An 18,192-nucleotide genomic window follows, 5' to 3' on the forward strand; every position below is an offset into this window, starting at 1 on the left:
ATTTAGTTGAAGTTAGTTTAGGTTAATTTTATGTTATTTTGCTTTAAATTATTTTAAATTTACTTATTATTGATCTTTTTCATTGTTTTGTAGGAAATATGATGAAAAAACCTTAATTGATGAAAATCCATTCAAATATGATGATGGTTTTATTCTTATATACTATAGTATTCCAAGTATAACTTGAGATACAGATGTCCAACTGACGTGATTTTTAAGTCATTGGAAAGTTAAGAGATAGGACTACAGCTTTCATGTTTACCATTTTACCTAATTCCTATCAGATTAAGACGAAAATTATGTTGGAAAAAGCTGAACTATTACAGTTTTGCATGAGGCAGCATGTGAAGGAATGAAGGCAGCGACCTTGAATGGCTCAAGGTTGTGGCACCAAGATGCATCAGAGCCCCATAGTAGGACCTGAGACCACAGCATCATAGCGTTGGTGAAGGGAGGTCGTGGAGCTAGTTGAAGAATGAAGCATCATACTCAAACCTGAGAGCATGGTGTCGTGACGCCAAGGAAGGCAAGGACGTAGCGCTAGATGAACTTCCCAAAGTATGCTTTGATGGGATTTTAAAGTTAGGGCTTTTGGAGAGTATTTAATGGGCATTTTTAGAGGTTTTGGAGAAAAGATATCAAGCATCTATTTTGAAGAAAAAGAGCCATAAACAAAGCAAGAAAGTAAGAGAATTCAAGGGAGAATTGAGAAAAAAAAAGCTTCAAACTATTAGTTTCTTTCTCTACTTTGGTTTTTCTCTTATTTTCTTTAACTTGGATTACTAGTTAATTTTCTTTAGATGATGTCTTTTGTCATTATTATGAGTTAATTTACTTTTTCTAGAATTATAATGGAACTCAACATGTAATTTAGATTTTTAATTTCTCTTTAACTTATTTCTAACGGAATATGTGTTTTTTATTCTAATTTTGTGTTTAATGTTTCTGATTACATTATCACTAATTAAATTGATTTGAATATCTAAATATAACTTGACGAAGGGAGTTTAGATTAAGCCATGAATGGAATAGCATGTGTTCATAATCAATCAATTGATTAGATGATTTTATTTGCATATAGGATAAACATATACCTATGTGTTGCATGTGCCAAGATTAGAGCACAAATTTAATGAATTTTTTTTTTAGTTGAATTTACATAAATATATAGTAAATTAATTTATATATATATTTTTATAAGCACATTGACAAAGACTTGTAGATAGCTTAGGACTTTATGTTAGCAACTCTATCCATTAAAGTTTAGAGAGAGAAAGATGATTGAAATAAAGTGTTGAGGAATATCATAATCCTAAGCTTTTAATCAATTGATTTTCTAGTGAATTTTGTTTTTCAATTATTAGTTTTAATTTTTTTTCTTTAATTTAGCTTTTAAATAATCTTTTAATTTTGAGTACTAGGATAAAATTAGCTTACTGCAATTTTAGTACTTAGCTTAAGTTGGTGCAATACCCTGTGGGATTCAACATTTTACTTACTTTTATATTACTTATTACGAGACATGCACTTACGTGAAGATAATCAACAAGTTTTTAACACCGTTGCCAGGGAATTGTTTCTTACGTTTTACTAATATTAATACTAAGCGAACTCATCTTCAAGGTTTATTTTTTCTTAATTTCAAGTATTTTCAATTTTTATATACGAAGAATAAGAAGTTTGGAGATTTTACCTTTTGATCTAAATATCGAGAAAACATTTTGAAGACTTTGGAGAGAAAATTTACAAACTTCAAGCCACCTAAAACCAATGGCTAAACAACAAGGGAAACATCAAATTCAAAGGCAATTAGTGGAAGATAATCGATCTTTAAGAGATTATGCTATTTCGTTAGTAGAAAGTCTTTACTTGACCATTCAAAAGCTGACTATCCAAGCTAACAACTTTGAAACAAAGCCAACAATCATCCAAATGTTATAAACTTTAGTCCTGTTTAAGGATCTACCTAATGACAACCCAAATGCTCATATTTCAAATTTTTTAGAGATCTATGGCATTTGCAAGCATAATGGAGTTACTGATGATGCTATTAGACTACGAGTTTTTCTCTTGTTATTGCGAGACAAGGCAAAGGTATGGTTGCATTCTTTTTTTACGAGCTCCATTACGACTTAGGATGATCTTGCTTAGAAGTAACCAAGTTCTTTCCTATGGCCAAAACAACAAAGATGAGAAATGATATTACTTCTTTCATGCAACTTGACTTTAAATTGTTGTACGAGGCTTGGGAAAGATACAAGGATTTGCTTCGGCGCTACCCTTATCATGGTTTACCAAAGTGACTTTAAGTACAAACAGTTTATAGTGGTTTGATTGGTCATATTTGAACTATTACTGATATAGCAGCTAGATAAGCTTTCGTGGCATAGTCTATTGACGAGGCGTATGATTTGTTGGAAGAAATGGCATAAACAATTATCAATAGCCATTTGAAAGAGTAATGATTAGAAGAGTAGCCGGTGTTCATTAGCTCGATGCTATCAATGCATTAACCGCTCCAATAGCTACCTTTACTAAAAAATTTGATTTTTTTGGAATTCAATAAGTTCATTCAATTTAAAGCCCATTTGTATCTTATGATTAATGTGGAAATTGGCATGCAAGTGGCTAGTGTTTAGGTAGTTCAAAATTGGTTCAGTTTGTGGGGAATAGATAACAGAACAATATTTATTCCAACACTTACAATCCTAGGTGGAGGAACCATTTGAACTTTTTTTAAGGTAATAATCAAGGGTATTCTTTAGCTCTTTGACCTAATTTACCTCTTGATTGTCAACAACAAGCAAGACTTTCTATGCTAGAAAAGAAACCATTTATGAAGCAATTGTTGAGGCAATACATGGCCAAGATCAACTCTCTCATTCATAGTCAGGCAACCTCACCAGAAAACCTTGAAACTCGAGTTGGGCAACTTGCTAACACCATCAACAATAGGCCTCAAGGGACTTTACCAAGTGACATCGAAACTAATCTTAAGAGGGAAGGTAAGGAACATGTCAAGGCCATGACTCTAAAAAGCAAAAAACAAGTTGAAAGCACTCCCAAATAAGCTAAATAGAAAGGTAAGTAAGTGGCAAATGAGACAGTGATGTGAACGTGGACAAGCAGAGTGAAAAGAAGAAGACAAAGTTTACTCCACCACCATTCCCTTTTCCTCGACTTTTTGATAAACAAAAACTTGATAGTCAATTCTAAAAGTTTTTAAAGGCATTTAAGAAACTCTATATCAATATACCTTTTGTTGAAGCTTTAAAACAAATGCCTACTTATGTGAAGTTTCTGAAAGATATTTTAACAAAGATAAGAAAATTGGGCGAGTATGAAATAGTGACACTCATTGAGGAATGTAGTGCCATCATTCAGAATAAGCTTCCTTCAAAACTTAAGGATCCTAGTGGCTTTACCATTTCTTGCATTATTGGTGCGTTGTTTTTTTGCCAAGATTTTGAGTCACTTGTGAGCAAGTATTAATTTGATGTCATTGTTGATTTATAAGAAGTTAGGTTCAGGGGGAATTAAACCCACCATTGTAACTCTACAACTTGCTGACCAAACCCTCACATATTAAAGAGGTATTGTCAAAAATGTGCTACTGAAAGTTAACAAGTTAATTTTTTCAGTCGATTTCATTATTTTTAACATGGAGGGGGATAGAAAAGTCACAATCATCTTGGAGAAACCTTTCTTATGCACTACTAGAGCGCTCATTGATGTGGAGAAATAAGAGTTTTCCTTGATAGTGCAAGGTCAAGAGGCAACTTCAGTATTTTTAAAGCTTTATAGTTTCTTAATGATCATGATGAATGTTCTGCAGTAAGTGTAGTTGATAAAGTTACAAGTGAAGTGTTTAGGAAAAGCCACCCAAATGACACTCTCGAAGCTTCCTTGGTAATTGATTCTGAGAGACATGATGAAGATGTCATTGAATGTGGGAATTTGTTAGACGCCCTATCTTGTGTCATGAGGACACAATTTGAGACATTGGATTTCTCATCTTCTTCATCTTTACTGGTGAAGCCATTTATTGAAAAACCACTTAAGTTGGAGCTTTAATCTTTTCCAAATCACTTAAGGTATGCATATCTTGGTAACTCATCTATTCTTTTTGCAATTATTTCTTCTACTTTTATTAACATGTAAGAAGATAAGCTTTTGAGAGTTTTGAGAGAGCATAAAAAGGTAATGGAACGGATAATTACAGACATAAAGAGGATTAGTCTTTCAATATGTATGCATAAGATTCAATTGGAGGATGATAATCGAGCCACCATCGAGCACTAGAGAAGCTTGAATCCAATCATGAAGAGAATGATGATGAAAGAGATCATCAAATGGTTAAATGTTGGCATCATCTATTATATATTAGACAGTGCATGGGTAAATCTAGTGTAATATGTTTAGAAGAAATATGGGATGGCTTTGGTAGAATATGAGAACAATGAGCTCATTCCCCAGAGGACAATGAATGAATGCAGAGTATGCAAGGACTACTAGAAGCTTGATAAAGCCACAAGGAAAGATCATTTTCCTTTGTCGTTTATTGACTAGATGTTAGATAGGTTGGCTGGTAAGGAATTTTATTGTTTCTTGGATGGGTATTTGGGATACAATCAGATTGCAATACCTTTGAAGGATCAAGAAAAGACTACTTTTGCATGCCTTTATGGCACTTTCGCTTTCAAAAAAATGCTAATTGGATTATGCAATGCTTCAATAATTTTTCATAAATGCATGATGGCTATCTTCTTTGATACGGTGGAATGGTACTTGAAGGTACTTATGGATGATTTCTCTATTTTTGGTAACAATTTTGATGAGTATTTGTTGAATCTTGGTGGGATCTTGAGATGGTGTGAAGTGATGAACCTAGTGCTGAATTAGAAGAAATGCCACTTTATGGTGCAAGAAGGCATTGTTCTTGGTCACAAGGTTTCAAGCAAAGGATTAAAGGTAGACAAATTGAAGATAAAGAATATCGAGAAACTTTCACCACCATTTTCAATAAAAAGTATTAAAAGTTTTCTTGGACAAGTAAGTTTTTATAAGAGCTTGATTAAGGACTTTGCTAAAATTTCCACACCTTTGTGTAACTTGTTGGAAAAGAATATTCCTTCTAAGTTTGATGATGCATGTGATACAACATTTGTAATATTGAAAAAAAAATAGTATCTGCACCTATCATCACAATTCTTGATTGGACACTATGTGTGATGTTAGTGACTATGTTATAAATGCAATATTAAGTTAGGAGAAAGAGAAAATTTTTTATTCTATTTATTATGCTAGTAAGAACTTGACTGAAAATCAAATGCATTATAACACCACTGAAAAAGAATTATTCGCTATTGTTTATGCATTTAATAAGTTCCATGCATAATTGGTTGGCATTAAGGTTATTATGTATACTGACCATGTTGCAATTAAGTACTTGATTGATTAAAAAAATGCCAAGCCAAGATTGATATAATGGATTTTATTGCTTTAAGAATTTGATCTTGAAATCAAAGATAGAAAAAGTATGAAAAATCAAGTAGCAGACCATCTAGTAAGGTTGGAGAATGACAACCAAGGCAAGGACTAAACTTTGATTAATGAAACCTTTCCTGATGAACAATTATTACTTGTTGGGTAAAAGAAATTACATTGGTACGTTGACTACGTAAATTACATTGTAAGTAAAATTTTCCTTCTTGATTTGAATGGGCATCAGAGAAAGAAATTTCTTCATGATGTTTAATTTTGTGTATAGGATGAATGTTTTTGTTTAAGTAATGTACAAATAGAATTTTGAGAAGGTACATCCCATAGAAAGAGGTTGAAAGCACTTTGAGACATTGTCATTCTTCGGATTGTAGGGGCCATTTTGGAAGGGAAAGAACAGTAATGAAAGTTTTTTGTCAGATTTGTATTGGCCTACACTTTATAAGGATGCTCACAATTTTGTTTTGCATTGTAATAGGTGTCAGAGAGTGGGCAACATTTCCAGAAACATAAGATTCCATTCAATAGCATCTTTGAAATAGAGATTTTTAATGTTGGGGGTATAGATTTCATAGGACCATTTATTTTTTTTTTCAATAATTGTTACATTTTGGTGGCAATGGACTATGTTTCCTAGTGGGTGAAAGCCTTAACTTTGCTTATGATTGATGCTAAGGTGATGTCAAAATTCTTAAAAAAGAACACATTCACTAAATTTGGCACAGCAAGAGTAATTATCAATAATAAAGATTGCCCCTTTTGCAACAAGTATTTGGAAGCAATTTTTGCTAAGCATGGAGTCAAACACAAAATTGCAATTGCTTATCATCCATAGGCTAATGGACAAGTTGAAGTCTCCAATAGAGAAATAAATAAGATTTTCGAGAAGATTGTATCTCCATCAAGAAAGGATTGGGTCAAGATATTAAATGGCGCATTATGGGCATATTGGATTGCTTACAAAATGTCGATTGATATGTCTCCATATAGATTGGTTTTCAGTAAAGTATGTAACCTTCCAATGGAGTTGAGCATAATGTTTATTAGGCCATAAAGAAATTGAATTTTGATGTTGAAGTTGTTGGTAAGAAACGTCTATCTCAACTAAATGAGATGGATGAATTTCAACTTGATGCCTATGAAAATGCCAAGATTTATAAGGAAAAAGAAAAAGATGGCGAGATTGAAAGATTGTTGAGCATCATTTTGAGCTTAGTCAACATGTGTTATTGTCTAACTCACACTTGAAGGTATTTCCAAGTATTTTGAAATAAGATGATTGGGTCCCTTCATTGTATCAAAGGTGTTTCTACACGAAGTAGTGGACGTAATGCATGGTATAACAAATGAAACATTCCAAGTGAATGGGAAACTACTGAAGCATTATTGGGGAGGTGACATTGATTGTCAACGAGCCTCCATCAACCCTTCCAATCCTAAATGAACTAGAAAGAAGTTCGACTGATGACTATAAAACTAGTGTTACTTGGGAGGCAACCCAAGTTTTCTAAACTTAGTTTTTTTTTGTGTTATTTTATTTAGCGTATTGACTTTTATTTTTACTTGCAATTTTATTTTACATTTTTTATTTTATTTCTTAATTTTAATTTTCTTTTTCTCTTTTGTTTTACAAGTATTTATTTTAAAATATCAAAACGACATCGTAACGCCATTGGTGTGAAGGCCACGATGCTAGCTCGTGATGCCCTTTCACATACAAAAACATGAGAGTGGGCACCATGGCACAACTAGCCTATCATCGCAGCACCCACTCCTATGCATTTACCATAGAAGGGATCGAGACTATAGCATTGCGACGCCCACTTGAGGCCCTCATTTTATAAACTTGCCTTTCTTTTCCATTCTTCATCTCTTTCATTTTCTAAGTTTTCATTCTTTGTCTACCTCCATATTTTCTCTCTCTACAAATTACCCACTCAAAAACAAGCTTCCATTCTCAAACTTTTGCTCTAAATCAAAGCTTTGAAGCCATCAAATCACCTTCCACTCATTCAACAACCAATTATTCTGTAGAAAATTCATGTAAGTGGTTTTGTTCTTTGATGATTTTCTCTTTGGTAGATTTTGATGTTATAGAAGAGTTTGTGGTTGTTGATTAGTGGGTTTGTGACAAGTTTTGAGATTATGATAAGTGTGCTTGCAAATTACTTCTTCTTCATTGATTATTGTGAAGATTTAATGCTAAGAAGTTGTGAATAAATAAAATTTCTACACTTGAATAGTAATTGGTGGAATTAGGAGGATTTGTGCACTAGTGAATTACGTAAAATTACTTATGGATAGAAGTAAGAAAACTATTACATTTTTTTGTGGAACTTGTCTTTAAATTGCTACAAATTTGTTGAGTTTTTATGGCACCCAAGAAAAGAGTTAGAGGTACTAGAAGTAAGACCCACTTCGATTTGAGTAAGTTTGTTTTTGCTGAGACTACTACAATGCATTCGTAGTCCTTGTTGCAAAAGTTCCCTATTCCAAAGCGAGGTATTGATCTTCATCCTAGACTTTATGGTTCTGTTCATAAGGTTATTACTGAGCAACAATGAAAATAATTTTATGAATAACTTAAGATGGCAGTATCACTTGTTTTTTGAGAATTTTATGCCAATGCTATTGAACATGAGAATGGGCAAGTTTTTGTCCAAAGGTGTTAGGTACGCTTTGACAATCAAACAATTAACCAATTTTACAACTTACCTAATATTAGGAGTGATGAGTATGGTCAATATCTAGCTGGCAATGTTGACTTAGATGATGTTATTGGGTTGCTTTGCAACGAGTGTACAGAATAGAAAATGACTAAAGGTGTGCCATTGTCTTTTAAAGCCAACGCCATGAAAAATGATTATAAGTTATGGAATCACTTCTTGGCCGTAAAATTACTCCTTGTGAAGCATTTTATTGATGTGATAAAGGACAGAGCCATTTTACTTTATGCAATTGTTTTAAAGATGTCAATAAATGGAGGTTAGTTGGTGTTCAATAGCATTGTTCAAGCTGCTCGCTCACCCCATGATGGACTTTGGTATCCATCCTTGATCATAGCTTCATGCAAAAAAGTGGGAGTGATTTGGGAGAAGAGTGAAGTAGTCCTGCATCCCAAAGTTCCTTTGGATGCAAGAATTACACATGGGTTTTATGCTGGTGAGCATTCAACTATTGGAGGAAGTTCTTCATCAGCCCCACGCCATCCACCATCGCAACAGCATCTTCAACATTTTTCCATATCTTAGAGAATGGAAAGGCTTGAGCTTCACACGGACCATCAGACGGTGTGTATGCAATCAATTAAGAAAATGATGAGAGCTTATATTGAACACGTTGGCATGGACATGGCCTTTTTTCCCACACTGCCAAATGATCCCACCATGAAAGACTAGAATAAAGGTGAGGATGAGGATGACTAGTAGTGTTTTTCAACAAATCAAGGGAGTATTCTTTTTCTTTACGTTTACTAACACTAAGGACAATGTTATGTTTAAGTTTGGGGGTGAATTTTTAATATTTATGCTTTGTTTTCTTTATTTTGCAGTTTTTTTATATCTTAAGTTTAGTTAAGTTATTTATCAGTTAAATTTTTGCATGTTTTAAGAACTTGAATTAGATTTAATTCTGCCACTTTCTTTAATTTACCTATCTAATAATGAGAACCTAATTATATTCTTATTTTGATTCTTTTAAACATGTGAATATTGTTTGAGTATTATGAAAATTCTTATGTTAAGATTCATTGTTAGGATGTGATTTCTACTTAATTTGAGCACCGTGTCTTTTGCTTTGATTCATTGTGCATATCTAAAAAAGGTTTATGTGAATGTGAAATCTTGAATTATGCATTGAGTTTTAAAATTTGTTTGATTATCTCTCAAGGCAAAATCTTAGGCTATACTCAGTTAAGGAAATAATTTAGGTCATTTTGAACCGATTGACCTTTTTGAGCCACGTTGTTATATAATTATCTTTAAAATGCCCTTTGAGCCTAATACAACATCTTCTTTATTTAAATACTCAATTATTAGCCTAAACCATTATATAAAAATTTTCAATTTGTTACATCTCTTACTCCTAAATGCGTAAGTCAATTTAGGAAGTGTAACGAACTAGATAGTAAAGAAGGTAGTAAAAATGAAAAGTGATTAAAAATTCAAAAGCTTGATTGTATTCATCTCACTACCTAATAAAATAAATAATTTTGAAGGTGTGATATTGAGAAAAAGAAAAAGAAAAAGGGAAGAAAAAAGAAGAAAATAAAAAAAGTGCTGAACAAAAGAAAAATTTGATGAAAAAGGGGTGTACTTGGTAAAGGAAAATAAAGCTTTTTATAGGTCTTAGAATGACTATGTGCTTAAGGTGATTTGAGTCAAATATTCCATATCCTACCTTGATCCTAGTCATGCATTACAAGCTTGATAAAAACCTAATCATCCTTAACTTAGTATTAGTCTACATTAATGGAAAGAAAGATGAAAGCAAACCTACGGAACTCTAGTAATAATTTGAATTTTGCATGCATATAAACTTATGTGGATTGTATGATGTTTTTAGTGAAAAGATTGCACACACACACGAAAATCCATTCGATGATGAGCTTGCATTTGAATTGAAATACAATCTTGAATAATATTCATTTGTTGCTTAGAGTTGAGAATATGGATTAACTTATGAGGATATGAAAGGTGATTATTAAGTTAGTGCAATTTATTTCTAGTTAAGTTGTTTTCTTCATTTATGTTGTTGCATTTTAGTTTATGTTTTGCTCAAGGACTAGCAAAATTTTAAATTTGGGGGTGTGATAATTATATTATATAAAGTTATTTTATCATATTTTGAGGGTTTAAGTAGCTAAGTTTTTTTTTTCTTTAGAAATTAAGTATATTAGTTATTTTTCTTAATTTAGTTTAATATATGTTAATTAGTTTAGTTTAAGTTAGTTTTATTTAATAATTTGTTCTTTGGCTTTAAATTACTTTAAGTTTAGTTATTGTTGATCATTTTTATTGTTTTGTAGGAAATTTGATGAAAAGGCCTTAATTGATGAAAATTCGTGCAAATATAGTGATGGCTTCGTTCGTACATGCTGTAGTATTTTGAACATCACTTGAGATACAGAAATTCAATTACCATAATTTTAAGCCATTGGAAAGCTAAACGATAGGGCTACAACTTTCATATTTATCACTTTGCCCTGTTTGGATTTGATCAATGTGAAAATCACATTAAAAGAAGCTAGACTACTACAATTCTGCACAAGACAGCATGTGAATGAAAGAAACCTTTGGCCTTGAACTACTCAAGGCCGATGTGTCAAGATGCATCAAAGCCTCAAAGTAGGAACCAAGAGCACAACATCGCGACATTGGTGAAAGGAGGTCATGATGCTGGTTGATGAACGAAGCATCATATTCAAACTCGAGAGCATGGTATCACAATCCCAAGGAAGGCAAGGTTGCGACACCAGACGAACTTTCAAAAATATGATTTGATGGGATTTTTAAACTAGGGCTTTTGGAGAGTATTTAAGGGGCTTTTCAGAGGTTTTGGAGAGGAGATAACAACCAATTATTTTGAAAAATAAAAAAGAACCACAAACAATGCAAGAAAGCAAAAGAATTTGAGGGAGAATTGAGATAAAAAAGCTTTAAACTATTTATTTCTCTTTCTACTTTTGTTTTTTTTAATTTAGATTAATGGTTAATTTTTTTTAAATAATATTTTTAGTCAATATTATGAGTTAATTTACTTTTTTTAATATTATGATGGAACTCGTTACAGGTCCCTATGAGGTTCAATACTCTATTTACTTTATCTTACTTGTTACAATATGTACACTTGCATGAAGAAAATCAACAACACTTATACAATTGAAATATTTTCAAGATTGATTATTAATTAATTTTCTCACTTATAGTAATGGAAATTCAATTAAGAATTAAAAATTATATGCTATGTATATATTATTTCGCTTAATAATTGACACCCATTGTATGAGTAAATGAATCAAAGCCTAGTTTTTATTATTTAAAGAAGCATAAAATAAATAACTGTATATGAGAGAAAAAAATCAAGTAGTGGCAGCATTATTTATTTAGAGAGTAAAGAAAACATATAAACATTTTAGAGTTAGCATGAGAGATTTAATTTGTAATGTTAAATATATCAAATTGTGATATGGTAGCAGTGTATGAAATTATTTTTAGTGCATAAAATTATAATTTCTTGAATTATTTCTTTTCTAGATATTACATTGATTGAAAAATAATATGCCTAATAGGAACTCTTGAGTCTTGACCAGTCAAATTAAGCTTAGTCCACAGTAAGTAGGAAGAGCAATCATTCAAACTCTCATAATTACTTACATAACCGGGCTTTTCAAGGTTTAAGCTTGAACAAGCTAAAAATGTCCAAATTTACCAAGAAAGCCTTTACGTTTGTACTGTAATCCATCAGGGCTAGCCGGCAACGTTCTTGAAAGGAGTGTCCTTTTCAGTCATCCTCGTAAAAATCAGAAAAGAGTAAAATTATCACATGTCTTAATCATACTAAAAACAGGACAAAACAATACAAAAACAAAACAAAACTCCTCTGTCTAAGTTCTTTCGTTGGTTTCTTTGATTTCTATTGTCCATATTTTCTTTGGACACCTTTGGGTGATTGTTTTTGTGGTGGTTTTTGGTTAAAGAGACCAAAAATGGCAGGAGTTAATAGGAAAATATCAGCTGCATCAGCAAGAGCTCACACTAGAAGAGCCAAGGAAAACACTTCTTTCAAGCTTCCTTCAGGTGGGTTTTCTTTTTTCAAAATTAGAAAAAAGAAAATCTTCCTTTTATCTGATCTGCTTTTGGTTATATTCTCATTGTAAAATTCCACAATTTTCTTTTATCTGGGTCACCTTGTTTCTGGTATTACCCTCCTTTTCTGCTTAGAAAGCATAAAAAAGTTGAAAATTTTGGATCTTAGATTCTTCCTTTCTTGCAGATTCTTGAAACATTCAATCATCTCAGTGTAGTGAAATTTGGGTTTTCATTTCTCATTGCTCTGCTGAGATTGTATGATTAATTATTCTTTGTATTCACCGAGTATTTGGGTCTAGACACAAGACCTGAACTTTTAGCTTGGCTTGATGTAAAAATCATTCCTTTTTTTATAGAAAGGAGTGAGCGTGAGTTGAATTTTTCATTTTTGCTAAAGAAAGGGCTTCTTCGTCTTTTAATGGTAAAAGAAGGGCCTTTGGTTGCCTTAGAGTTGTATATTTCAAGTTGGGTGATCTATAAAGGCATTATGTTTACAGGTTGTCTTGTTTCACAGATGATGTCCTGTCACTGCCATTTCTTTCATATTGATTTGTCTAAGATTATAGACTGTTTGATTATAACTCAAAAATTGCAGGGATATTCACGAAGATACTGTTGGTCTTGTCTGTGGGGATTTTGGCATGGGCTTATCAGGCGATCCAGCCTCCTCTACCCAAGACATGCGGCTCTCCAGATGGTCCACCTGTCACTGCATCAAGAATAAAGCTGAAGGATGGAAGGCATTTGGCCTACAAAGAGCATGGTGTACCACGACATGCAGCGAAGTATAAAATTGTCTTTGTCCATGGCTTTGATTGTTGTAGGCATGATGCTGTTGTTGCCACTACCCTGTCTCTGGTATTTATTTGTTTTTTCATTTTTCTATATTATTTTGAGTGGTGGTCTGAGCTTTCAATTGTAACATGTTGAAGTAAGTGTCATTTGACTTTATGGTTGTTTTTTCCAGGAAATTGTTGAAACTCTAGGGGTTCACATTGTGTCTTTTGACAGACCAGGTTATGGAGAGAGTGACCCTAATCCAAGACGAACAGTAAAGAGTATGGCTTTGGATATAGAAGAGCTTGCTGATCAATTGGGACTGGGATCCAAGTTTTATGTAATTGGATTTTCTATGGGGGGGCAGGTGATTTGGAGCTGCCTCAAGTACATCCCTCACAGGTAATCTGTTGCTGAACTACTTGAATGCAATGTATGAAGAGAGAAAGAGAATACATATGATGTTTGTACTGCTGTTGCTATACTGCTTGCTTTTTCACATTTTCTCATGTGAGGGATGTTTGCAACTCCAACAGATTAGCGGGGGCAACATTGGTAGCTCCAGTTGTCAACTACTGGTGGTCTGGTTTTCCTACAAACTTATCTAAAGAAGCATATCACCAACAGTTACCACAAGACCAATGGACACTTCGTGTGTCCCACTATGCTCCCTGGCTAACCTACTGGTGGAACACTCAAAAATGGTTCCCTAGTTCTAGTGTCATCGATCACAGTCCTGATATTCTTTCTAGTCAGGACAAAGAACTCTTGCCCAAGATAGTCTCTACAAGGAATCACAGGGTATGTATTTCTATCTGCCAAATAGTTCCTTGTGTTAAATATATCAGTACTATTACAAAGGATAAAACTATTAGAGGTAGTCAACCAACTCAACTACTCGTGGCAGTTTAAGAAAATACCATATTGGCTGCAGAACACTATGCCTCCCTTGAGAAATTTATTAAATTTACGTTTTGTTGGTTGGCACTAAGTGATAGATTTTTTCCTCACATGCAATTATGCATTTATTTTCTGTGAGTATTTTGGTCATACTCCATAGATGAGGCTACACTGGTTGTATTTGGCTGTGAATGGTGCTTTTTTCCTAAGATTGGCAAGTCTATGAGAATGATAATTGGGGCAGTATTCTGTTGTGTATCTCGCAACACAAATTGATGGTAATGATCTCTGCTTGCATTTGAAATAGGTTATAATTCTCCAACTCCAATAACAATTTGGTAACCTTTTTATTAGAAAGCCTACTTTCGTTTGGTAAGGTTCTCTCTCACTGACATGCACCAAAATCCTAACCTTCAAAAACTGCACCGTTTGTGTTCGATGCCCAAATTCACTATTGTTTTCTGCAGTTTAATTGTTGTCTTAGCAGTTTAAGTCACTGATGATGTGGTCTTAGGAGTTAATTTCTGTCTGCTGCATTCTTGTTCATGAAATCTGGTCGAAAAATTGTTTGGTTTGGACTCATATTTGAGCTGTGATTAGTTGTGTTTGTGGATTGTGTTGGTTCAGTCATGGGCATCTGTTGGCAGTATAAGGATTTTTTTGTAGTGAATGGTTGTGATGGATTAATGGTGGTTCCTTGAACTTGAACTGCTAGTCTGTGGTGGTAGTGGTTTTCCATAGTGGAGATAGTGAAAATTCAAGTATTCTTAGCACATCTACTCAATGAATCTATATCTGTAACAAATAGAGTTTTTTGCAGTATCAATATTGGCTCTTTTTCTTGTTTTTCCCACTCTTTGTATTTTCTTATAATTGAATTTAGAACTCTATATATTCTCTGCTATTGCCAGCGTCATAATCTTTTGTCTGTCCTTCCCTTAGGCACTAGTAAGACAGCAAGGTGAATATGAGTCCCTGCATCGTGACCTAAACATTGGATTTGGAACATGGGAATTCTCTCCGATGGATCTGGACAACCCCTTTCCTAATAATGAGGGCTCTGTGCACCTGTGGCATGGAGATGAAGATGGGCTTGTGCCTGTTACATTGCAACGCTACATCGTGCAACAACTCCCATGGATTCACTACCATGAACTACCTGGTGCAGGACATATGTTTCCACATGCAGATGGGATGTCGAATAATATAGTAAAGGCACTTTTGGTTGGTGAAAAGCAGACACCTTTGTAGGTTTTGTCCCTTATCTCAGCATCCCCCATCAGTTTATAACCATACTATACAATGTTACTAGGGAAAAATAAGGTTGTATTCATTTATTTTTGAAGAGGGGATAGTCCAGGTACTGGGATTTCCAGAAATATCCTTTTTTCTGAATATTGTTTAGATTGTCGAACTTTTGAACAATGTAGTAGTAACAGTTTTGTACGCATGAATAATTGTTATTAAGCACATGATAAGAAGATGGCAGTGCCCGTCTGATGCAGGGGTTATTTCTCCGATTCTTCCTCAATCAGATGGTCTAATCCCTTCTACGGGCTTGTATTTTTTTTTCTAATTTCTTGCTGGCTGTAGATGCATGTGTCACTGGTCATTATTTTCTTTCTAAAAGATTAATCTAGGGAAGCAAAATGTATAACGTTCACGTTTATAAGTGTTTCAAGACTTTAACATGATAGTCTTATTCGTTCAATTTGACAACGTTTTCATTATCATTGATTATTTTTTCTCTCTTTGGAAGATATTTGCTGTGGATCAGATTCAAATTGCATTTATTTTGATGTCACTTCATCACGGTTATTATCTTCTCCTTAAAAGGTAGGTATGTTGGATGAGTGGTCTTGGAGATTAGGAATTTAAGATGGAGACCTAGCATCAAGGGAAAGAGAAAATGATGGCTAAAATAAATTGTTCTCTTATTCATAAACGAATTACACAAATTAAAATATAATAGAGATATAGATATGATAATTAGATTAATTAAACGAATTAATCCATTTAATGTAGATAAGAATCATATCTTAAATATGTTAATACAATTAATACTTGATACGTGTAAAATATGAAATACAATACTTCTAAATACAAATTCATTTAAATTTTATATTGTATTTGTGCCATGTTAATCAAATTTATAGAGAAGTTAAATTTATTTTATTCCTTTTAGTCATTCCACTCCAATGGCTAAGTCATTTTTTGCCCTTTAAACAAAAGAAAACAAAGCATAAACTTTTCTTTTGGAACTCTGAATACTTTATTTTTAAAGATGAAGTCGTACTTTTGATTTTTGACCATGCCTTGCATTAATCTTTTACCAAACAAAAGAAAACACAATTTAATAAAGAACGTAATGGTATATGCTAATTAGTATAAACAGTAAATAAAATCTCTAGCCGCCTCTGTTGACTTTCTCGTCATCTCAGTGAACTACTTTTAGCTAGCCGTTCCTTTCCAGGTTAGGGGCCATTGTTTTGAGGGACAAAATATGGCGGGAGGAGTTAACAGGAAGATATCAGCAGCATCAGCCAGGGCTCACACCAGAAAATCTAATCAGAGCACTTCTTTCAATCTTCCTCCAGGTGGGTTTTGCTTTACCTTTCATTTTATTTGATCTAATCTTGCTTCAATTTTCAACCTTTCTTCATCTGGATCGTGATGTTTGCTTTTCTGGTGCTGTATTTAGTTGATAAGCAGATGTAACAATGTGCTAAAAAAAATGGAATTTACTGTTTCTGATCTCTGCTTTGAATGGTTGAGAACAGATTTTTCTTTTCTTGGGATTTGTTTTGATTGGCTTGTGACTATGTTCATTTAGATTTATTCTGCTTTTACCTCGAAGTGGTAGTTTTAAGGTAGAAATTTTCAGGTGTATTCCAGAAAATACTAGCAGTCTTGTTTGTGGAGATTTTTTCATGGATTTACCAGGCGATCCAACCTCCTCCACCCAGGATATGTGGCTCTCCTAATGGCCCTACTGTTACAGCACCAAGAACAAAGCTTCGAGATGGAAGGTATTCAGCCTACAAAGAACATGGTGTTCCAAGAGATGTGGCCAAGTATAAAATTATCTATGTGCATGGTTTCAATTCTGGTAGGCATAATGCTTCTGTTGCAGCTACTCTATCTCCGGTACTTATTTGAGTGGCTTATTTTACTTTATTTTTCAGTCTCTCCTCTTAAGTTTTAATGTTTAATATGTTAAAAAGTTAGTGTATCATTGACTTTTTGATTGTTTCTTTCAGGAAGTTGTTGAGGAGTTAGGGATATACATTGTGTCCTTGACAGACCAGGTTATGGAGAAAGTGATCCTAATCCAAAACGAACAGTAAAGAGACTAAATGGAAACAAAATGCAATCATGATATCTAGAAAATGGTTTGGTGCTGTCAAAAAATAATACAAAAAAAGACATAAGATTATTGCTGTTTTAAGCAATATTTACTTATAAGTTTCAATATTCTTTGTAGATTCTCATAGTTCGCAAGTTCAAAACTCTTATTTATTTAATTTCTAACCTGAAATCTTTGCCAACTGGTAGTTGAAGCTCTTCCGGAAAAGAAAAATCACAGGAGAAAATATGTTAGAGGCCCGAAACCCAAAATTATGAGAATCATAATTCATAACAGAAATAAACAATAACATTTTTAACAAAAGGAAAGGAACACAGTTTTTAATTGTAGTAGGAGATCTAAAAACCATGTTAGTTGTAAACAGTTAGTAGAAAAATGGAGAAAACAGCTTAGCAAAGAGATTTCTTCAATTGATTCAGCCATTCTTTTTACTATATGGAGTAATCTACTTTTGACAAATCTTCATATGAATTCTGTTGCTCTTCTCACTACTGCTTGTCTAGTTCTCTGATATTGTAAGGAAATGACTTGTAAGTCCATATTCCATGAATAATGTCTAGTGAGTGGGTCAGTAAAGTGAAAGATGGGTCCGAAAGAAGAAAACCTTGAATCAATTTTCTTCATGAAAGATGAATCTTCAGACAAAACCCTATTTGCTATCCAAACCATCGACCTAGACTCTGACATTGAAGATTTCTATATGATACCTTCCTTCCTTACTTACTTAAATTTCAAACCTTCCTTGACCCCCCGATACCTTCTACACTAGTCTCCATATATCCATCAAAATACAGTCAACCTATCCTTGCAATTGCTTTCTTTGATACAAGTGCAGCA

The 18,192-nt window shown here is 33.4% G+C and overlaps 1 protein-coding gene, 1 non-coding gene and 1 pseudogene across 3 annotated transcripts; 2 read left to right on the forward strand and 1 right to left on the reverse strand.

Moving 5' to 3' along the window:
* Positions 1-2,186: 2,186 nt before the first annotated feature.
* Positions 2,187-2,293, reverse strand: LOC149526931 (small nucleolar RNA R71). The gene has a single exon (XR_016351504.1). It is a non-coding gene; the product is annotated as a small nucleolar RNA R71 (small nucleolar RNA).
* Positions 2,294-12,067: 9,774 nt separating this feature from the next.
* Positions 12,068-15,564, forward strand: LOC110420332 (uncharacterized). Its single transcript, XM_021433608.1, has 5 exons — positions 12,068-12,299; positions 12,907-13,169; positions 13,279-13,490; positions 13,625-13,889; positions 14,931-15,564. The coding sequence occupies exons 1-5, from the start codon at positions 12,209-12,211 to the stop codon at positions 15,237-15,239; spliced, it is 1,140 nt and encodes a 379-aa protein (XP_021289283.1). The 5' UTR covers positions 12,068-12,208; the 3' UTR covers positions 15,240-15,564.
* Positions 15,565-16,418: 854 nt separating this feature from the next.
* Positions 16,419-17,484, forward strand: LOC110420829 (uncharacterized; annotated as a pseudogene). Its single transcript, XR_016351464.1, has 3 exons — positions 16,419-16,585; positions 16,873-17,135; positions 17,249-17,484. The product of XR_016351464.1 is annotated as an uncharacterized LOC110420829 (transcript).
* Positions 17,485-18,192: the final 708 nt, after the last annotated feature.

The sequence above is a fragment of the Theobroma umbraticum genome, unplaced genomic scaffold (genome assembly GCF_002168275.2).
Source record: "Theobroma umbraticum cultivar Fairchild unplaced genomic scaffold, ASM216827v3 scaffold_86.0, whole genome shotgun sequence".
Classification (NCBI taxonomy): Eukaryota; Viridiplantae; Streptophyta; class Magnoliopsida; order Malvales; family Malvaceae; genus Theobroma; species Theobroma umbraticum.